Raw genomic sequence first — 22069 nt, 5'->3', positions numbered from 1 at the left:
AGTTAAATGTGAGCATTGCTGGTATCCATCTGAGACCAGAGTGCCTGGTTCCAGTGGGATATCACAGTGAACCCTGAGCACGAATGTTCCTTTTCCTCAAATTGAAGCATGATGTGAACCTCACACCTGGTGGAAGAGTCTGTCAGAAACAATTCCCATCCCATCTATGTGTTTATTGTATATAGATTAGGCTGACAGTGTAGCACTTTAATGTAATTCTCCCCTCCAATCAATTCTTGCTCCACTTCCCCCCACATCTGTACTTGGCTCCTTTACCCCATCAGCTGCTCAAGCCCAAACACCTGGGTGTCATCCCCGATTCCTTTCCTTCTGTCCCCCACATCCAGTCTACCAGCAAGGTCCGTGGTTCTACCTCTCCTGGTTATCTATCTGTTGCCTCTCAGCCCCACACCCTCCCTTCTGTTCTGTTTTCTACTGCTGGGTTTCCAGATTCCCTTGCCAGCTATTGATTTCTGCCAGTGGGAGGTGCCCGCAGGATACGAGAAGGTGGAAGAAAGGAGGTGGAAGAAAGGAAGTCGCAGCTATTACTTACAGCTGATCCGGTAGTGGGGTGAGGGCGTGCGGACTTTAGTGCTTCAGTGTGGCGCCCCCTCAGCCCCTCGAGACCACTGCAGCAGCCCTTCTGCCTCCGGCACCTGCAACAGATGCCTCCCCTTGAACCTCTCCTTCCTGCGGCCCACCGTCCCTTCTCCCTTTTGCTCTGTCAGCCCTTCCAATGCTTTGTGACCAATTTCCCATCGTTAACACCCCGTGTTAGAATAACTAGCATGGGGGCGCCTGGGTGGCACGGTCAGTTAAGTGTCCGACTCTTGATTTCAGCTGAGGTCATGATCTCGGGGTCGTGAGACTGGGCTCCAGGGTAGGTGTAGCCTGCTTCAGATTCTCTTTCCCTCTGCCCCCCCCCACCCTCTAAAAAAAAAAAAAAAAAAGAAAAAAAAGAAAGAATGAACTAGCACGTTTTCTGACTTCCTGACTGGAGCTTGGCTGATATAGCCTCCAAATTATTTCCTGAATTGTCCCGTCTCTCCTTCCACCACCGCTTCCTCCCTCGTCCAGGGCACAGTCACCTCTCACCCGGATGGTGCAACAGCTAGGCTCTCTGGAGACCACAACCAGACAGGTCTGGAGCTAGACAGGCAGGTAAACTGCAAGGCAGCAGCAGCAGTAACTGGTGAGAGACCCCTAGGGAAAGTCAGCTCTGGGAGAAGATCATCGCCCTCTACTGCCAACCCTGGAGGCGAGGGATGTGCTTTTCTTTCACAGAGTTGATTTGCTGAAACTGCTGTTCACTTAATGCCATTACTGGGCCTGATCCTTAGCTCCGCCTTATGCTCAGTGTGTCTTTTCTCTTTTCATATTATAGAAGAGCAGGACAACCTGGAAGGTGGAGCATTTTATTTGCCAAATCTTTGCCAATAACGTTAAGAATGAAAGAAAAGAATTCCGTCGCTGTCTCAAAAAGAACATCTTTGAAGTTTTCCTCCCAACCTGAGGACCCCAGAATCCCAGACGTTCCAGTCCTTCTATTCTTCTAACTCAAGTCCCCACAGTGGTGTAGGTGCATAATTCCCACGGGAGGAAAACCGGAGACAGGCAGAGGCCATTTAAGGAACACACGCAGTACTTCCTGGCAGAGAGGGCAGCAGGACGTCCGCGTCCGAGTCAGGCTGTGGTGCGGGCGCGGTCGCCACATGGCTGATGACTGTGTCGCCTCAGCCAGCGCAGAGGCGGGAGCTCAGCCTGGGAGCAGAGAGACCCGGGGGGTGTCTCAGCTGAAGGTTAATGTCTCTGCATCTCCAGCTTGGGAAGCGGAGTTGGATGGAGGGGTGAATGCTTTCTTGCCTTCAGCTAGAGCTTTAAAATGCTGTGAGGAAAGAGGAGAGGGTACATGGAGTATCTGGTAGGCTAGCTGCTGCATCTGAGCAAGAACGAACCTCTTTACAGCCCGTTAAGCTCCAATTTTTCCCCAATTCTACTTTCAGAACAATTCCTTGGTGTTGTCTTTGAAAAACAGCTAGAAATCTGCCCCACCCCCTTCAAAGATGAACCCCTTTTTTCCTTCTGCCCTGCGTCCATTCCTTAAGCCCTGTGGTGAGTGTCCCTGGCGTGTCCCCCAGGCCAAAGGCCTACAGCTCTTCTGCTTCCCTCCCTGTGAAAGCCCCACCCTTCCTGCTTGCTGTTCTTCGAATAACAGGGAAGGGTGATGGTAAGCCTTGGAGAAACACCCTTCCTTGTCCAAGGGCAAATCCCAGTTGACTTGGAGTAGTAGAGACTGGAGCGTTCCTCACTACAGCAGAAGACACTTCTCTAGTCTTACCTGTGAGTTCTTGAATTCCGAGTAGAGGGAGAAGAGCAGGTGCAGGGACTGAACCCGACTCTTGTAGATAGGGATGTCTAGGATGGCTGAAATCAAGAGCTCCCATGAGCAGAACCAAACACAACTGCGAATTATGGGGCATTTACGTTTAGGATGGCCATGGCCCTCCCAGATGGGATGTGTCGCTATGACTCTGGGGGCTGACCTGGTGGGGAGTCACGTAAGCCCAAATACCACCTTCAGTGCTGCCAAACAGCAAACTGGCTGTAACTCAAGATGCTATCTTCCCAGAGCAAAGGAGCCTTTGCAAAACCCCACGGTGTATTCGTCCAGAGACGGGGAAAAGGAAGGGATGGAAGAGCTTACCACAGATCATGTCAATGTACTCGGCCAGGCTGCAGTCAATCTCTGCCGTGGGCAGGCTCACCTGGGACGAGCATGGGACAGACCAGAGTCAGAAGGCTGAGGTTTCACCGGGGCCAGCACCTCTCTCTCTTTTTAAAAGATATTTATTTATTTGTTTGTTTGTTTGTCAGAGAGAGAGAGAAAGAGAGAGCACAAGCAGAGGGAGAGGGAGAAGCAGGCTCCCCGCTGAGCAAGGAGCCTGATGCGGGACTCGATCCCAGGACCCTGGTATCATGACCTAAGCCAAGGGCAGACGCTTAACAGACTGAGCCACCCAGGTGCCCTGACTTCTTTCTTAAGAGAAAAAGAAATAAGACACAAAAGAGGATGATTAGATCTAGAGAGCACACAAAATAGGCAAGTTGATCTATGCTGTTAGAAATTAGGACACTGGGGCGCCTGGGTGGCTCAGTCGTTAAGTGTCTGCCTTCGGCTCAGGTCATGATCCCAGGGTCCTGGGATTGAGCCCCGCATTGGGCTCCCTGCTCCGCGGGAAGCCTGCTTCTCCCTCTCCCACTCCCCCTGCTTGTGTTCCCTCTCTCACTGTGTCTCTCTCAGTCAAATAAATAAATAAAATCTTAAAAAAAAAAAAAATCAGGATAGTGATTACGTTTGGAGGTGGAAGTGTATGGAAGCATGAGTGGGCTTCCAGGATGCTAGTGATGTTCTGTGTCTTGATCTGATGTGTTCATTATACAAAACTGTTCAGATGCTGAAAATAAACGTGTGTATGTCTCTGTTGTGAATTATACTCCAATTAAAAAGTGAATGATAATAAAATACAGGAAGAGAGGGGCACCTGGCTGGCTCAGTCGGTAGAGCATGCGACTCTTGATCTCAGGGTTATAAGTTTGAGCCCCAGGTTGGGTGTAGAGATTACTTAAAAATAAAATTTAAAAAAAAGAAAAACTTAAGGGACGCCTGGGTGGCTCAGTCGGTTAAGTGTCCGACTCTTGATTTTGGCTCAGGTCATGATCTCAGGGTCATGGGATCGAGACCCGAGTCAGGCTCCATGCTCCCTCTCCCTCTGCCCCTACCCCCTGCTTGCATGCTGGTGCTCGCACTATCTGGCTCTCAAATAAATAAATAAATAAATAAACTTAAAGTGGGTCAATTAAAAAAAAAAAAAAAAACTTAAAAAAATACAGGAAGAGAGCAAACACTGGGCCTTCAAGTAAATGCCACACTTGTGTAGTTCCTGCTCTCCCCACTTACCTTGCCCAAAAGCTCTTCAAACTCTGGGGACCATTCCTGCATCAGCGTGTCAATATCAGGCATGGGCCTATATGGACAGAGGTAAATATGAACAAGAAATGTGGGCTGATGACATCAGCAACCTCTGGGTCAGGAGATTCTGGAATGAAGGGAGGTGGTCAGTCTGCCACATGAGGATTTCAGGAGAACACAGACTGGGCAGACTTATTTATCCAAGCTCTGGGGTCTGGAAGAATGGCTAAGTAGTACCAGATAAATCATCTTTATGTCTGCAGTCTCAGCCAGTAGCTGTCAGGATCCACGGGACCGCAGGCTAATGCAGTATGTCCTCTGCCTGGGGGCCCTCCCCTCAGGAGCAACGGGCCCGAGGGCGGTGAAGGCGCCCAGCGGTTCCTGTGGGGAAGGGGCTGCTACTTCTTACCTGGCATAGTGCACAGTTGCAGGGGGCTTCGAACGGTGTAATTCCGAGATGCTCTCGATCCATGTGTCAATGGCTTTGGGATTCTTCTCTGCATCTTCTAGGCTCTTTACTTTCATATGTTGCTAGAAAAATAAGGGGAAACCCTGGCTGATGGCATTAAAGTAGCTCTCTTACTTTAATTGGATGGCTCATCCTGCTGCTATTTCGTATACAGCAGGTAGCTAATGAATGGGGAAGCCTGACGGCCGCCAATGCACATGAGAGGAAACTCTGGTAAAATTTTCTGGAGCCATGCAAAGGGGGCAGGTCAACAGGACAGGACTGAGCACACTGAGATGGTATTTCACACCACTAGGATGGCTGGAATAAACAGACAGGCAGTAACAAGTGTTGGCGAGGATGTGGAGAAACTGGAACTCTCATTCATTGTGGGGGGATTGTAAAATGGTTCAGCTGCTTGGCAAACAGTGTGGCAGTTCCTCAAAATGTTAAGCAGTTAGCACACGGCCCAGCAATCCCACTCCTACATATGTACTCAAAATAAAATAACAATATATGCCCACACAAAAACTTGTACGTACATACAAGTTCACAACAGCATGTTAATAAAAGTGGAAACAACTAGAGAATGGAGAACCACAATGCAGTATGTCCATACGATGGAATATGATTCAGCCATAAAAAAAGGAGTGACATGTGATTTTACTTAAATGGGGAATCATAAAAAAAAAAACGAATAAACAAAAAGCAGAATCAGACCTATAAATACAGGGAGCAAACTAGTGTTTGCCGGAGGGTAGGGGGTGGGAGGGATGGGCAAAATAGGTGAAGAGGAGGGCGCCTGGGTGGCTCAGTTGGTTAAGCGACTGCCTTCGGCTCAGGTCATGATCCTGGAGTCCCGGGATCGAGTCCCACATCGGGCTCCCTGCTCAGCAGGGAGTCTGCTTCTCCCTCTGACCCTCCTCCCTCTCATGCTCTCTGTCTCTCATTCTCTCTCTCGCAAATAAATAAAATCTTAAAAAAAAAAAAAAAAATAGGTGAAGAGGAGAGGGAGATACAGGCTTCCGGTTATGGAATGAGTAAGTCACAGGAATAAAAGGCATGGCACAAGGTCAGTGGTACTGTAATAGCGCTGTGTGGTGACAGATGGCAGCCACGCTTGGGGTGAGCACAGCGGAGTGTATAAACTTGTCCAACCACTGTGCTGTAACCTGAAACTACCGTAACGTGTGTCAACTCCACTCAAATAGAGAAAAAGAAGGAACTGAAGTACTTAGCAGGGTCTAGAAGGAGTGGGGAATGAGGAGTGACTGCTAACGGGTATGAGGTTTCTTTCTGGAATAATCAAAGTGTTCTTAAATTAGATAGCAGTGATGTTTGTACAGCTCTGTGAATACACTAAAAATCACTGAATTGTATAATCCAAAAGGGCAAACTTCATGGTAAGTAAATTACATCTCAATGAACTGTCTTTTAAAAAAACAGGGTTGGCCTGAAACCATAGCCACCCCTTCTGATGGCACAGATACCAGACAGCCTCTGCTCTTGGCCCTCTCGGGGGGGGGGCTGTACTAGGCCAGGATCTTACTGTGATGTTGTGCTGTTTGGAATTCTCAGTTAACCAGAGTGAGAGCACTGTGGGGTCCGACTGCTTTGTAGAAGGCTCATCCAATACCAACAGGCCAAGGTTGTCAGGCTTTCCATCAGGACGTGGGACCTGGTTAAGAGAAAGGAAGAAAGAAAAAATGGGGGGGGGGGGGACATAAAAAGGTCACACCTCTTGTTTCCAATAAGTTGAAGAGGAAGAACTCTTCCCATTCATTATTATTACTAGTATTAAAAAGACATGCTTGTATATCATGCTGTACTAAAACACTATCTATAAAAAAATACAGGATCTACAGTGCCCTAAATGTACAGCTGATAATTAGGAGGTAAATGAATGACAAATTTTGAATATATAATGATATAATCAAGTATTACCTAAATAGCAATGAGTAGAGTTTGGAGAGCAAGGTTGAGAACTCCAATGAAATGAAGAATATACATCAAGACAGCCAATGCTAGCCAAGGAAATTAGTTGAGTTGTTAACAGTATAGAGAGGTCAGAAGAAACACCTAAGAAGTCATTTTTAGGATGTGCCGACTGTACCTTTAAGAATGCGTCAATATCCCCAACAGCAGGGATAAAATCAGGAATGAAAGGTTTCAGTTTGTGGTCCAGGTCAATCAACTGAGGTGTGTACCTAGGAGACATCGCCAAGGGAATGTAGAGAAAGTCAGGGAAATGAACTTTACTGCTCAGGCTAAAAAAATCTAGGAAGAACAGGCTTGTTTCAGACTAGAGGTAGGAAAGGGGTGGGGGTCATGGGAGGAGGGCCTAGTGCTCACCTGCTGATATACTGGAAGAGTTCCTTAATCTCAGCTGAAACTGGCAAATGCTCATAATCTGTAGGATCATAGGCCCTGGGGAAAGGAAAATATGGTTCAAGGTGGCCAGAGAAGAGCAGATGTGGCTGAGCCCTGGTTCAGCACCAGCCCACCCCCACCCCCACCCCCCCGCCACCAGCCTTCACTTTGACCACAGACCCTGTGACTCTGCACCTGGTTTGTGCCCTGCCCACATCTGCCTCTCCAGGGTGGTTCGCAAGGCAACTTTAAAATGGATTATAGTTAGCTCAGTTATCTCTGACAAAGAAGAAAAGAGCTGCAGAAAATCTAAAACAATTTTTAAACATTTTAGAATGTAGCATAAATTCTTTCCCTTTTTCTGAATGAAAGGGATGAAGAGAAAGTACGGTATGAGATTCTAATTTCTTTTTTTTAAATTGAGGTATAATTGACATAACATGGGATTTTAATTTTTTTTTTAAGATTTTTATTATTTTATTCATTTGAGAGAGAGAGAGAGAACACGAGAGAGGGAACACAAGCAGGGGTAGTGGGAGAGGGAGAAGCAGGCTTCCCGCGGAGCAGGGAGCCTGATGCGGGGCTTGATCCCAGGACCCTGGGATCATGACCTGAGCCGAAGTCAGACGCTTAACGACTGAGCCACCCAGGCGCCCTCTTTTTTTTTTTTTAAGATTTTATGTATTTATTTGAGAGAGCAAGTGAGAGAGCGCAGGGGAGAGTGAGAGGGAGAAGCAGGCTCCCCACTGATCAGGGAGCCCAACTCAGGGCTCGATCCCAGGGCCCTGAGATCATGACCTGAGCCGAAGGCAGACGCTTAACCGACTGAGCCACCCAAGCGCCCGAGATTTTAATTTCTGACATGAAAATAATTTGCCCCAAGAAAAATAAGAATTTTTACAAAGATTTTTTTTTTTTAAAGATTTGATTTATTTATTTCAGAGAGAGAGAGCACAAGAGGGGGGAGCGGGAGAGGGAGAAGTAGACTCCCTGCTGAGCAGGGAGCCCAATGCGGGACTCGATCCCAGGACTCCAGGATCATGACCTGAGCCGAAGGCAGTTGCTTAACCAGCTGAGCCACCCAGGCGCCCTACAAAGATGTTTTTAACAGTGTTATTTATATAAGTAAAAAATTAGAAACAAAATATCCAATACTTGAGAGACGGTTAGATACATTAAGTTGAATATTGTATAGTTACTATTATTTTTAATTTTTAAGTAAGCTCTATGCCCAATGTGAGGCTTAAACTCACAACCCAGAGGTTAAGAGTCGCACACTCTACTGATGAGCCAGCCAGGAACCTCAAATATTGTATAGTTATTAAAAAGTACTTGTAGGGACGCCTGGGTGGCTCAGTCATTAAGCATCTGCCTTCGGCTCAGGTCATGGTCCCAGGGTCCTGGGATCGAACCCCACATCGGGCTCCCGGCTCGGTGGGAAGCCTGCTTCTCCCTCTCCCACTCCCACTGCTTTTACTCCCTCTCTCACTGTGTCTCTCTCTGTCAAATAAATAAATAAAATCTTAAAAAAAAAACAGTACTAGTATTGATACAGGAAATGTATACAGTAAAAAAAATAGTAGAACACATTAAATTATAATTAAGTAAAATGTAATGAACATTGGCAAAGTACATAAGTGACTTGGAAAGTGCTTCTGGGGAGAGTAGCTTAAAAAATTAAATATATTATTGATATGAAGTTTCCATTTCCCCAGATTATAATTTATGAAAGCAGGATATGTTCATGAAGTAAACTGGGAAGCATGAAAAGTCAGTCTGCAATTAAACCTTTGTCTCATTTACTTAGTGTCTACCTGTAGGTGGATAATCCACAGGTAACTTATTTTTATTAAACTATTTAATAAGTGATACATACCGATGATATAAAGGGAAAGGTACAAATGTATATAGTGAGAAGTTATGGCTCACTTCCACCCTTGTCCCCTTCCCACCAAGTCCCTCCTCCAGTGTAATCACTATTATTAGTCTCTAGTGTTTCCTAGAGATAGTCTCTGTAATATTTTATACACATGGTAGCCCAGCATAAACACTCTTTATACCTTTTTAAAACTTAACACTCTCTCTTGGAGATTGTTCTTTACAGTGTGGAGAGTGCTGCCTTATATCTTTCAATGGCCAGATGGAATCCTACTGATTGGCTACACCATCATCACTTTAACAGTAATGGTATTTGAAATGGATGGGCCTTAGAATCCACTTTGATTAAAACCTCTAGGGATGGGTCATGACTCATCTAGCATGTGGGCTGGAACAGGGTAAGGAGATTTTTTTTTTTTAAGATTTTTTATTTATTTATTTAAGAGAAAGAGAGATAGTGAGAGAGAGCACGAGCAGGGGGGAGAAGGAGAAGCAGGGAGCCTGACTCAGGGCTCGATCCCAGAGTCCTGGGATCATGACCTGAGCCGAAGGCAGATGCTTAACCGACTGAGCCACCCAGCACCCTGGAGATTTTTTTTTTAAAGATTTTATTTTATTTATTTGAGAGAGAGTGAGCACAAGTGGGGGTGGGGAGGCTCTCAATCCCAGGACCCCAGGATCATGACCTGAGCTGAAGGCTGATGCTTAACCGACCTAGCCACCCAGGCGCCCCTGGGTAAGGAGATTTTTTTGCCGAAGCATCACCCAGGAACATCTGCCTCCACTTGGGGCTCCTAAAGCACTTGCTCTCCACCCCTCCAAAAAGGAGCTGAGCCTAAAGCAGAAATGCTCCTGTGCATGTGTGTTTTCCTTGCTAAACAGAATTGCTTGGGTATCTATATAAATTTTATTTTCCCTTTCCCAAAATGGGAGCTCCTTGAAGGCAGGGACCACCTTTTAGATTTATTCAGCAAATCCTCATGAACCCCCGAGCCCACAAATGTTTCCGATCATGCAGGTGACACCACAGGACTCAGTGAGGCAGTGTGGCCAGAAAAGAAAGAAAATTCATTCTGTTGGTTTCTGAGACATCTGAAAATCCTAAGTAGGGGAGATCAAAAGAGATGCTAGAATTTCACTCCCAACTGATCTCCTCCCAGGCCAGTGTCTTCCTCCCTGCTTGGGGGTCCTCGGCTGGGGGATTGCCTCACCCTTCCAGAGGGGCCCCGTGCTCTTCATCATCATCATCTTCATCAGAATCCGTCTCAGATGAGTCATCATCATCATCATCATCATCATCATTTTCACTGAAGCCCCGCTGAGGTGTCAGCTGCGAGGGCTTCTTCTTCTCCTGAGATAGGGCAGGCATGGAAGGCACCACATAAAGAGAAGCTTAGTATACCTATGCCCCGATCCCTCCCAGTGCTCACACAGATACCCTCCCGCCTGGCACTGATTCACCAGAAAGAGAGGCTGGCACTCCCCAGAAAGGCCGCAAGGACCTTTGTCTACTCCTGCTTAGCCAAAAACTGGGTCCTCATTTTCTTTTTCTTTCTTTCTTTCTTTTTTTTTTTTTAAGATTTTACTTATTTACTTGTCAGAGAGAGGGAGCACAAGCAGGGGGAGCTGCAGGCAGAGGGAGAAGCAGGCTCCCCGCTGAGCAGGGAGCCCGATGTGGGACTCGATCCCAGGACCCTGGGATCATGACCTGAGCCAAAGGCAGACGCTTAACCGATTGAGCCACCCAGGCGTCCCAGTCCTCACTTTCTATAACCATATTCTATTTTTCTCCTTGAGACTTCGGTATACATTTTATCCAATAATTGTCTATTATGTCTATTACTTAGGAGACCCAAGAACTGTGCATAAACTTATCCAGTCAGCTTCAGCTCTAAAAGTGAGAGGACGAAGACACCTGTGATGAGTTATTTTGGAAGGAAATGGGGGAACATGAAGTCGGAAGACAACGTTAGGGGATCTTCATACTCACAAGGATCACAGGAAACCTAGCATTTAATTTGCAAGACAGCCCAGTGTAAGCTGCTTGTAACTATCAGAAGAAGGTTCTTAATCAACCCTGCGCCTGAATTCCGACCAGCAGTGCCAGGGACTGGGAGTCTTCTACTTCCATTCAGTGACACTTCTCTTCGGTTCCTGACCTGCCCCTATTGCCCTTCCCCACCCCATCAATTAAATGCAATGACTACATGTTCTCTCAAGAGACCCTTCCATTCTTGGCATTACGACCTACTTCCTGAGCTTCTGGTTTCTCTGAGTACCATCCTACCCTCTCAAGTGTCTGAGGAGTCTGGTTTGGGGACTTGCAGGGGCATCTGAGACAGGGTCCATGTCTTTGCCTCTGTGGTATGCCCATCCTTAGGACCTGAGGGATAAGCAATTGGCCTCCTTTAAAAATAGGTTTTGAGGGGCGCCTGGGTGGCTCAGTCGTTAAGCATCTGCCTTCGGCTCAGGTCATGATCCCAGGGTCCTGGGGTCGAGCCCTGCATCGGGCTCCCTGCTCCGCGGGAAGCCTGCTTCTCCCTCTCCCACTCCCCCTGCTTGTATTCCCTCTCTTGCTGTGTCTCTCTCTGTCAAATAAATAAAATCTTTAAAAAAAAAAGTAAATAAAAATAAAAATAGGTTTTGAGGGGCCCCTGGCTGGCTCAATTGGTAGGGCAGGTGACTCTTGATCTCAGGGTCGTGAGTTCAAGCCCCTCACCGTACGTAGGGTACTTAAAAAAAATAAAATTAAAAATTAAAAAAAAAAAATTAAAAAAATAAAAGTAGGTTTTGAAAGCTTGGTTTCCATATGCCATATGGCTTATATTGAGGTTAACAGATGTTTGGTTCTAGTTTTAAAAATTATTTAATGTTTCTCTTACAGTAAAGCAATTATTGACATATAAAAAATGTGACATTACAGGACATCAGAAATGCTTTTGGTCACATGTTCTTCTAAGCATAACACAGATTTATTATACATGGATAAAAATATATTTTAACTGATCTGTAATATATGTGTGACATATGACACAATGTTGCACAATTTATTTAGCTCTATTGGTATACATTTAAGAATCTCTCTTTTTTTTTTTTTTTTAAAGATTTTATTTATTTATTTGACAGAGACACAGCGAGAGAGGGAACACAAGCAGGGGGAGTGGGAGAGGGAGAAGCAGGCTTCCCGCGGAGCAGAGAGCCCGATGTGGGGCTCGATCCCAGGACGCTGGGATCATGACCTGAGCCGAAGGCAGATGCTTAACGACTGAGCCACCCAGGCGCCCCTACATTTAAGAATCTCTTAACGTGTTCTTTCTTTCTTTTCTTTTTTCTAGAGGGGGAGAGTGGGAGCAGCAGAGGGTGAGGGAGAGAGAGAATCTTAAGCAGCCTCCATGTCCAGCGCCGAGCCCAGTGCAGGACAGGCCGGGGCAGGGGGGGGTTGGTTCTGATCTTACACCCTGAGACCATGACCTGAGCCAAAATCAAGAGTCAGATACTTAACCAACTGAGCCACCCGGGTGCCCCAAATTGTTCTTTCTCAATTCAAAATCTGCCAAAGCTATCCTTGTTTGGCAAAGGGAGCTTTTTAAGAATACTGATGGTCAATTTAAAGGCCGTTCAAAAATATCTCCTTTCTGCTGATTGTGGCCGTACACTGAATTAGAAAGATAAATGAGTCTTGAATATTGGCCACAGCATGATGGAGACTAGAGAAATTTAGGGTGAATATGCAAAATTAGGTCAATTTAGGAAATTGGTCACTTTTTTTTTGTCTGCTTCTTCAAAGCTGTGCTTTGCAAAATCTCTGATCTAAAGGCAGAGGGCTTTGTATGTCACAGAAAAATGCCTAAAAATTACTTTGTGGGTAAGATGTTAAAAGAGCACACTAGTCACAAAGTGGGACTACTTCATTTACTTTTTTAAAAAAAGATTTTACTTATTTGAGAGACAGAGAGAGAGAGCACAAGTGGGGAGGAGAGGGAGAAGCAGGCTCCCGCTGAGCAGGGAGCCCGATGTGGGGCTCGATCTCACGACCCCGAGATCATGACCTGAGCCAAAATCAAGCATCTGACACTCAAAGGATTGAGCCACCCAGGTGTCTCTACTATTTTTTTTAATACTTTATTATATTTTTTAGTAATCTCTACACCCAACGTGGGGCTTGAACTCAGGATCCCGAGATCAAGAGTCACATGCTCCACCCACTGAGCCAGGCAGGCACCCCAAGGTGGGCCCTTTTAGGCTTTTTATGACCTTTTAGGCTTTTTATGCAGTCGTCTACATTACTACAGCTTTTTGCATTACTTCAGATATCCTTCACTTGTTTGCAAAGCTCCTGTTCTTTTTTTTTTTTTTAAAGATTTTATTCATTTATTTGACAGAGAGAGACACAGCGAGAGAGGGAACACAAGCAGGGGGAGTGGGAGAGGGAGAAGCAGGTTCCCCGCTGAGCAGGGAGCCCGATGTGGGGCTCGATCTCAGGACCCTGGGACCATGACCTGAGCTGAAGGCAGACGCTTAATGACTGAGCCACCCAGGCGCCCCTGCAAAGCTCCTGTTCTTGAAGGACAATTAAAATGTAACCATTGGGGGTGCCTGGGTATGTTAGTCGGTTAAGCCTCTGACTCTTGACTTAGGTTCAGGTCATGATCTCAGGGTCATGAGATATAGCCCTGTGTGGGGCTCCCTGCTGAGCAGAGAGTCTGCTTCTCTCCTTCTCCATTTCCCTCTGACCCCCCGTCTCTCAAATAAATAAATCTTTTTTTTAAAAGATTTTTATTTATTTATTTGACACAGAGACAGAGAAAGCACAAGCAGGGGGAGCGGCAGGCAGAGGGAGAGGGAGAAGCAGGCTCCCCGCTGAGCAGGGAGCCTGATGCGGGGCTCGATCCCAGGACCCCAGGATCATGACCTGAGCCTAAGGCAATAGCTTAACCAACTGAGCCACCCAGGTGCCCCTCAAATAAATCTAAAAAAAAAAAAAAGTAACCCCTGGATTACGTGTTAAGACCAGCCACAGTGGCTGTTAAGCAGAGCACATGCACAGCTTCCTGGTCCTGCCTAGAGCTGTAGGCATCTTTCCATCTTTCATTCAGAAACAGTAATCCTCTAGGTTCACAGAACAACAACAAAGTGACATCTGGGTCTTAAAACTTCAAAATTAAAGTCTCTTTCACAAAATATTGGCAGAATCCCAAATGTTGACAATGAACAGATGGCCAGACCAATAATTCCAAACTTGCTTTATCATAAGAATTACTTGGAGTGCTTGCTAAAAATATAAATTCTCAGGCTTTTACCTTCAAGATTCTGATTCAGTAGTTTCAGGTGGGCACTACTGGAAATACGTATTGTTAAAGATAAGTATCCTACTTGATTCTTATGATCAGTAAAGTCTGCAAAACTCTGGCCTGTGCTATATGAAATTCCTCACCAAAAAGTGAGCTGCACTAGTAGGCTTTACTCCTGAAGGAATCAAAATCTTAAGACTCTTTGCTCCTGATTTTCCTACATGAGCTCAGAGGTACCCAACCCAACCCCTGGAGGTGAGTATCCAAGAAATGTTTACTACTGAACTACTGTCACCTCAAACTAACTACCAACAGCTCAAAGCAAGAAAGTCCACGAGAAGCTATGGGTTGTACCATACCTTGTTGTTTTCCTCTTCATACTCATCGCTATTGTCGGCCATAGTCTTGTTAGGAAGATGGGCTGAATGAAGAAGTCCTTAGGAGAAAAGTTTTCCCTTTAGATTATTAAGATGATTTTTAAAGACAAATATTTTTAGTTTATAATATTTTTTTTGTTCTGTTTTATGGAACAGGGTCTGTAAGAATATCTAGTTAAAGGACAGGAGACTGAATTCTAGCCATGGCTCTGTCGACTCAATTCAGGATATATTTACTAAGCATTACTGTGTGTAAGGCATCAGATTAGACATTATACTAGTTGATTATCTGCTGTTACATAAATCATATAAAATCTGCTCTTAGTTCACACATTGGCAAAATGAGGTTAGTAATTAATAAAGTGATAAGAGGGCTGGATTGATAGAAGACTGGGATTAAAGAACAACTCTAGGACATGGACAAAATGACTTAGCCTGAGTCTCAGTATTCCCACATCTGAAGGAAGGCAGTAATATTTATCACTCAGAACTGCTGTAAGGATCAAATGACAAAACTCAAGTGAAAGGAACTGACCCAGCTCCTGGCAAATAATAGTCACAAATATAAGTCTGAATCAGCATCTATATGATAAGAGCAATAAAAATAGTCTGAACAATTAAAAGTATAATCAGGGGCGCCTGGATGGCTCAGTCGTTAAGCGTCTGCCTTCGGCTCAGGTCCTGATCCCAGGGTCCTGGGATCGAGCCCACATCGGGCTCCCTGCTTGGCGGGAAGCCTGCTTCTCCCTCTCCCACTCCCCCTGCTTGTGTTCCCTCTCTCGCTGTGTCTCTCTAAATAAAAGTATAATCAGATGTAAGTAACTTGCATGAAAACCATGTTCAATGATTGCTTTTTAAAAAAGACTTATTTATTTATTTTAGGTGGGGGCAGAGGGAGAGGGAGAGAGAATCCCAAGCAGACTCCACGCAGAGCGTGGAGCCCGACCTGGGGCTCGATCTCATGACCCTGACATCACGACCTGAGCTGAAACCAAGAGGCAGCCGCTCAACCGACTGTGCCACCCAGGCGCCCCATGTTCAATGATTTCTAAATCAAATTAATGCCAGTTAAACACCATTTTTCAGCCTACTACATTGCCCAAACTGAAAACAAATGATAATGTCCATGGCTGGCGAGATTATATACATGCTCAAATCAAAAACCTTTTCTAGGTATATATATATGTGTGTATATATATATATATATATACATATATATATACACCCGAAAGATTGAAAGCAGGTACTCAAATAGATACTTGTACACCCATGTTCAGGCAGCAGAGTCACAATAGCCAAAAGGTGGAAAAACCCAAGTATCCAGACAAGTGGATAAACAAAATGTGGTTATACATACAATAGAATATTATTCAGCCAGAAAAAGGAAGGAAACGAACACAGGCTACAGCATGGATGAACCACGAAAACATTATGCTAAGTGAAATCAGCCAGACACAAAAGGACAAATGTTGTATGATTCCACTTTCGTGGAGCACAGAATGGATGAAGTCATAGACACCAAGTAGAATAGAGGTTACCAGGGGCTGCCAGGGACAGGGGAATGGAGAGTTATTGTTGAACGAGTAGTTTCTGTTCAGGATGATAAAAAAGCTCTGGAAATAGACAGTAGAGATAGTTATACAACAATATGAATGCACTTAATGCCACTGAATTGTACACTTAAAAATGATTAGAATGGTAAATTTTATGTTAGGTATTCTTACTGCAATAAACAAGCAACCCCAGATGTCATCCTTGATTCCTAACCCAAGAGCCAAACCCAACCCATCAGCAATTACCTTCTATTTGCCTCCTCTCTCTATTCTTACCTTCCTCACCACATCCCAGTCACTGTCACCTCAACTCAGCCATTGCAAAGGTCCTTCCAACTGGCTCCTGACTCTCATCATTGCACCTTTCAATCCAAGACACACCTACGAGGAACATGACCTCAAAAGCTCCTCGTTAGGCCTCCTGCCTACCTCTGCCTACCTCTTGCCTGCGTGCCTTTGATACCACTCCTTCCTACCATATGCTGATCTCTTTCAAATCCTCAAACGAACCCAAGTTCGTTCTGGCCTGAGGTCCTTTTCACATTTCACTGCTGCTCCCTTTTCCTGGCCTACTTCTCCTCAATGTCTGTCTGAATCCTTCTCATCTTTTGGTCTCAAATGTTACCGCCTCAGGTCTTCCCTGACCAACCCGTCAAAAGTAGACCCCGCTCCTCACCATTATTCTCCATCATATCAAACCCTTTGCTTCCATCGATGCGCTTACCACATTTGTAATTATGTCTGTTTACTCATTTATCATCGATCTGCCGTGGTTACAAGCATCAGGATGGCAGGGTCAATGTCTCTTTGAATACTGTATGCCTAGTGCCATGCATAAAGCTGACGCATGGTAGGCACTCAAGAAATGTTTGTTGAATAAATGACTGCGTCAAGTCCTGTTAAAAGATTCTACTGAGATTTTGATTGGGATTGCAAGTTAAGGGCAGGTTACTCAAGCATCTTCAAAACTGAGCAAAACAGTTTTGATAAGTTCAAACCAACCAACCAACTAACCAACCGACCAACCATGAATCCCTGGCAGATTGTGAGCAGAGCATATCACAAAGCAAATAGTGATAGGAAACACTGGTCATGTTGGAGGAAAATCCTGAATCTGGGGGGCTGTGTTTTCTCCCCCCCTTAAGTAGTCAGAAAACACAAATAATGGCAAGTATTTGCCAAACTTGACTCTGATAGCCAACATTTGCTATTATAAAATGGGAATTTCTTGGAGACCATCATGGATCCATCCTATTCTTTGTTCTGAGAACCATTTCTCTTCTTTCCTCTTTATTTCTCTCTTACCCTTGTGTCTTGGGGTTGGAGTATGAATACTTGCAACCTCTTCAGAGTCGTTAATCTCTAGACGCTCATCATATGTCTGGTTTTCAACAGTCTTGGTCTAAATGAAAGGAGACATGATTACTTAGCTCATATCACAGGATATGAGCTAATTCCAAACCAGCCTTGGTTCCTCCTCCTTACCCAAGTCACCGGTTTTACTTGTAACCTTCACCCTCATTCAAATTTTCCTTAAGGCTTCTTGGCCCCAGGTCAATCGGTTAAATCATTCTGCTGCAACTCTTATTTAGGAACTGCTGACAGCCTGGCTGAGGAAGGAGGGAATCGTGGAGGGAAAAGACAGCTAATCTAGGCAGCAGCTCCCCAAAGCTGTAGATACACGCACAAGGGCAGAACAGTATTCGTCTTAGACGGCAGCTCTCTCCTTAGTTTCGCTCAGTTTTCCCATAGCTGTTGGGGTTTCCGAGTGTGGGGGTGGGGGAGAAGGGGCTGCAGAAGCTCTAGAAAGAGTTCTCTCTCCGGAGTCACCTTGTTTACCCGAAGAGAGGATAAACTCCAGTCTCTCGGTCCCATCCAATAATCCCAAGAGCATCACCCCCATCTCCAACCCCCTGTCTTGCAGGTCGGATCGCAGCAGTTTCTTGGGGAGTGAAGGAAGCGGAATGGTTGCTGGTGGCATGAAGGACGAGGAGAAGGAACGGTTGTCAAGGAGAAGGGAAGAGATGGGGGGGTTGGAGGGAAGGGGAGTCCCCTTAGATTCCTCTCGGGAGGGAGAAAGGCAGTGCTCTTTCTGCTAGGGGGAGTACGAATTACCTGCAGCCCCTCTGAATCCGTCTCCTCTATGTGGACAGAACCCCAGCCTAGGGCCGGGGTCTCACTCCAGTACTAGGCCAGGCCACTTGAGGGGCTTCGACGTGGAGCGACCGGCCTTGTTGTCAGTCGCTAGGCAAAAAAAATAAATAAATAAATAATAAAATAAATAAATAAATAAATAAAAATCGCGAGATTTGCTTTCAGTCTCGTGAGACCTTCTCCACCGGCGCTTGGCGTCTCTTCCAGCTGCAAAGGGATCGGGGGAGGATCTGGTGGCGTTGGGACAAAGCCTCTCTGGGCAGTGCGGTCCCCTGTTTTTCTATGGTTTCGGGGAATGCGTTTGTGGCGGCATCTAGCGATCACAGCTTGGCGCAGCCGGCCGACGGATGTCGGTTGGTGGAGTGAGCCATCCGATCTGGAAATACAGTGTTTTGTGTATAGAAATACTATATTTTTATTTGCTGAAGAAGACAGAGCTTCTTTAGGCAGGGTCTGTGTCTAATTTTTAAGTTCTTTATAGCAGCAGTACCATGCATAAATTAGGCACTTTTTTTTAAAGATTTTTATTTTATTTATTTATTGAGAGAGGGAGAGAGAATGATAGAGAGAGAGCATGAGTAGGGAAGAGGGTCAGAGGGAGAAGCGGACTCCCTGCTGAGCAGGGAGCCCGACGTGGGACTCGATCCCGGGACTCCAGGATCATGACCCCAGCCGAAGGCAGTCGCTTAACCAACTGAGCCACCCAGGTGCCCCATGAATTAGGCACTTTTAAAAATGCTTGTTGGATAGGTGAATGAAGGAATGAGTGAATGAAGATTAAGTAACAAATATTTCAAAACCATAAACATAGTTAATTTGGGGAGTGAGAGAGGGAGAGAAACAAAAGTGTTGAAATTTGACCCTGAAAACCTGCCAGAGGAAAGTGGGATGTGGCTTTAAAAAGGAAAATGAGAAGACACCTCTCCTGAGACACATGGGGTTAAAAATGGAACTGCAAAACATTTCAAAATTTCCGTGTTGTCTGTTATTGCTAATAATAATGTGTATGTATTGTTGAGCACTTACTATGTAGCAGCACTTAGATTATATAACCTTATTTATTAATATATTATCTAACTTCACAACCTTATGAGATAGATGTTCCTGCCAATTGGCAGATTAGGTAAAAGTTACTTGCCTAGAGGCACTCAGCTAGTAAGTGGTCAAAATGGGAATCAAGCACGGGTCAAATTCCTAAGTCTCAGCTTCTAACCATTATGACAAACTGCCTCTAAACCTCTCCTCAGGAAGCATGTTTGCAGGAAGCACGGTGCTTTTCTTATGCAGTGTAATTTAGCTAATGTCATATTTCCAAAGAATCAGCATCAATTCATCTTGTCTGAGCTTCGGTGGTCCATATCGAAGGCCCCTGGAAGCTGCCACAATAAAACAATAATTCCAGGCAAGATTTGTACTTCTTTAAAATTAACAATTTGTCTTTTTTACAATATGTTCATGTATGTATGTATGTATGTATTTATTTATTTGAGAGAGAGATCGTGAGAGAGAGATCACAAGCAGGGGGGAGGAGTAGAGGAAGTAGCAGACTCCCCATTGATTAGGGAGCAGGATGTGGGACTCGATCCCAGGATCCTGGGATCATGACCTGAGCCGAAGGCAGATGCTTAACTGACTGAGCCACCCAGGCGCTCTACAGTATGCTTTTATAACAAAAATAAAAAATACAGTTTGACATATATACTCCCAGGCATGCAAAGTTTTAAAAATCTGTGAGCTTCTATAATGCAGTGCTTAAGGGTACAGGTTCTGAAGTTGAGTAGCCTTTGTTTAAATCCTGGTTTTGCTACTCTCTAGCCCTGACATCTGTGATAGAATAGTTTTCCTCTTTGTGTTTTTGTTTTTGTTTTGTTTTAAGTAGGTTCTGCACCTAGTGGTGGAGCCGAACTCGGGGCTTGAACTCACTACCCTGAGATCAAGACCTGAGCTGAGATCAAGAGTTGGATGCTTACCCAACTGAGCCACCCAGGTGCCCCTAGGTTTCCTCTTTATACCTTGGTTTCCCCACCTGTAAAATAGAGATATTAGTGGTACCTATTTCAGAGAATTCTTGTGAGGATTATTTTTTTTTTTTTTGACACTCACTGAAAGAGAACTTTTTATTACTTTTATGTACAGAAAATTTAAAAGCATCCATTTAGCCCAATTTGGTGGCTAGTTCTTTAGCCTTTGCCTTTTCTAACTTGGCAATGCGAGCCACCCAACTTTGCACCCCGGATGGTGCCTCCCCAGTGTCGGCAGATCTCATCATTTCTGTCATTGTCATTGGTCCTGATGGCTTCCACCAGCTTAGCCAGAGCTCCTTTGTCTTCTGAGTTAACCTATGTGAAGGCAACAGTGGTGCAGGTCTTCCTGTGGACCAGACGCCCCAGCCTGGCCTTCCCCTTGATAATGCTAGTAGGGAACGCCCATCCTATGACACAGGGCAGGCAGGAAGACAACCAGCTCAATGGGATCCACATCATATGCAATCACTACCAGCTGAGACTTCTTGTTTTCCACCAAGGTGGTGACAGTGTTAACCCCAGCTCAAAGGACAGGCAGCCTCTTAGTGGGGACATTCCCTTTGCTGACAGCTTTCTTCTCAGCCCCAGCCAACAATCTGCTTCTTTCCTTGCTTTGTCTCTGGTCTGTATTTGTGGGCCAGTTTAAGCAGTTGAGTAGCTGTTTGGCAGTCTAAGGCCTGGGTGAACTGGTTAATCACAGGAAGCACGTGTAGACATTTACAGGGAAGAGCCCTTTGCTGCTACAGTCGGATGTAGTGGGGCCATTTGACAAAGAGGGTGAGGTCCCTTTTGGACTGGATGTCCTGTCCGATGCCAAAATTCTTGGGCCTTTTCTCAAACAGGGGATTGACCACCTTCTTGGCCTCCTGCTTCTTCATGACAGCAGGAGCTGGGGCCACCTTGTTCCCCTTAACCTCCTTTTCTTTTGCCATCTTGAATGGCTGGAGGAGAGAGAGTTTTGTGGGGAATAAATGAGATAATCCATGTGAAGAATTTAGAGTAATGCCTGGCTCATTGTAAGTATTCAGTAAGCATCAAGGAATATACAAGACATAAAAAGATGCAGTGTCATCATGAGAAAAGCTGACTTTGAATCCTGGCTCTACCATTTACAGGCTGTTTGAATTTGGAGAGGTGTTTAACTTCTTTGATCCTCAGTGTCCTTATCTGGATTGTTGTAAAGGATTGGAGATAACATGTAAAGTACCTGACACAAAATAAACACTCAATAAAAGAATGCTGTTTATGCATTTCAGCAGTGGATGAGTGCTATAGAGCTGAGCCAGTGATATGGGATAAAATGATATAGGATGTAGGGAAGAACAGCTGAATCAGGTCTACTCAAAGTCTGACTTTTGGCATGGGGGAACTGCCAACAGAATCAGAAGACTGGATTTGAGTTTTATTTCCATTATATACTGGCTTAGAACTTTGTGTAAATTTCTTTTTTTTTTTAAGATTTTATTAATTTATTTGAGAGAGAGAGAGCAAGTGAGAGAGAGAACACGAGCAGGACAGAGGGAGAGGAAGAAGCAGATTCCCCACTGAGCAGGAAGCCCGACGCAGGGCTCAAACCGAGGACCCTGGGATCATGACCTGAGCCAAAGGCAGACACTTAACTGACTGAGCCACCCAGGCGCCCCTGTGTAAATTTCTTAAACCTGTCATCATTTTCTTCATCTATAAAAAAGGCATAAGCCTTGCTTCCTGCACACTTTTTTTTTAAGGAGGTTCCACACCCAGCGTGGAGCCCAACAGAGAGCTTGAACTCAGGGCCCTGAGATTAAGACTTGAGCAGATATCAAGAGTCAGACGCTTAACCAATTGAGCCACCCGGGTGCCCCTCCTGCACACATGTTTTAAAAGGATATAATTTAGGAGCACCTAGCTGGCTCAGTAAGTAGAGCATATGACTCTTGATCTTGGGGTTGTGAGTTCAAGGCCCACATTCATTTAAAAATAAAATCTTAAAAAAAAAAAAAGATGGGTGCCTGGGTGGCTCAG

The 22069-nt window shown here is 45.1% G+C and overlaps 2 protein-coding genes and 1 pseudogene across 9 annotated transcripts in view; 1 reads left to right on the top strand and 2 right to left on the bottom strand.

Moving 5' to 3' along the window:
* TMEM25 (transmembrane protein 25) overlaps nucleotides 1–17891 on the top strand; it is a 29607-nt gene extending 11716 nt beyond the window's left edge. For 6 of the 7 annotated variants that reach the window (XR_013442597.1, XM_036122817.2, XM_036122807.2 and 3 more), the window contains one exon: nucleotides 10514–10874. Coding sequence is in view for 6 of the 7 variants with exons in the window: in XM_036122817.2 (XP_035978710.1) it covers nucleotides 10514–10587 (74 nt within the window). In the remaining variant the exon portion in view is untranslated. Of the gene's footprint in view, nucleotides 1–10513; nucleotides 10875–17811 lie in introns of those variants that run through there. The other variant, XM_078058905.1, reaches the window with a different exon arrangement.
* On the bottom strand, nucleotides 1402–18233 carry IFT46 (intraflagellar transport 46). 2 transcript variants are annotated; one of them, XM_036122873.2, is made up of 13 exons: nucleotides 18003–18233; nucleotides 17193–17289; nucleotides 15873–15947; nucleotides 14317–14393; nucleotides 9878–10017; nucleotides 6771–6845; nucleotides 6532–6625; nucleotides 5968–6096; nucleotides 4380–4501; nucleotides 3959–4025; nucleotides 2705–2765; nucleotides 2339–2424; nucleotides 1402–1885 (listed from the first exon to the last, which is right to left on the bottom strand). In XM_036122873.2, the coding sequence occupies exons 4-13, from the start codon at nucleotides 14356–14358 to the stop codon at nucleotides 1790–1792; spliced, it is 912 nt and encodes a 303-aa protein (XP_035978766.1). In that variant the 5' UTR covers nucleotides 14359–14393; nucleotides 15873–15947; nucleotides 17193–17289; nucleotides 18003–18233; the 3' UTR covers nucleotides 1402–1789. The 2 variants fall into 2 exon arrangements, with proteins under 2 accessions (XP_035978766.1, XP_035978759.1); XM_036122866.2 differs by lacking the exon at nucleotides 15873–15947.
* A 1963-nt stretch (nucleotides 18234–20196) lies between these two features.
* On the bottom strand, nucleotides 20197–20997 carry LOC118555022 (large ribosomal subunit protein eL8 pseudogene; annotated as a pseudogene).
* Between the last annotated feature and the right edge of the window lie 1072 nt (nucleotides 20998–22069).

The sequence above is a fragment of the Halichoerus grypus genome, chromosome 11 (assembly GCF_964656455.1).
Source record: "Halichoerus grypus chromosome 11, mHalGry1.hap1.1, whole genome shotgun sequence".
NCBI classification, from domain to species: domain Eukaryota; kingdom Metazoa; phylum Chordata; class Mammalia; order Carnivora; family Phocidae; genus Halichoerus; species Halichoerus grypus.
Note: the sequence above shows the minus strand (reverse complement) of the source record. Positions and strands in the feature narration are given on the sequence as shown.

What these genes read in the sequence shown, in the direction of transcription:
- IFT46 (XM_036122873.2), bottom strand. Translation starts at nt 14,358, where the DNA reads ATGGCCGACAATAGCGATGAGTATGAAGAGGAAAACAACAAG. An exon ending in CTCTTCCAGTATATCAGCAG is followed by an intron (nt 6,626 to 6,770) that starts GTGAGCACTAGG and finishes GATGTCTCCTAG; the next exon opens with GTACACACCTCAGTTGATTG. An exon ending in GTACATTGACATGATCTGTG is followed by an intron (nt 2,425 to 2,704) that starts GTAAGCTCTTCC and finishes TCTTGATTTCAG; the next exon opens with CCATCCTAGACATCCCTATC.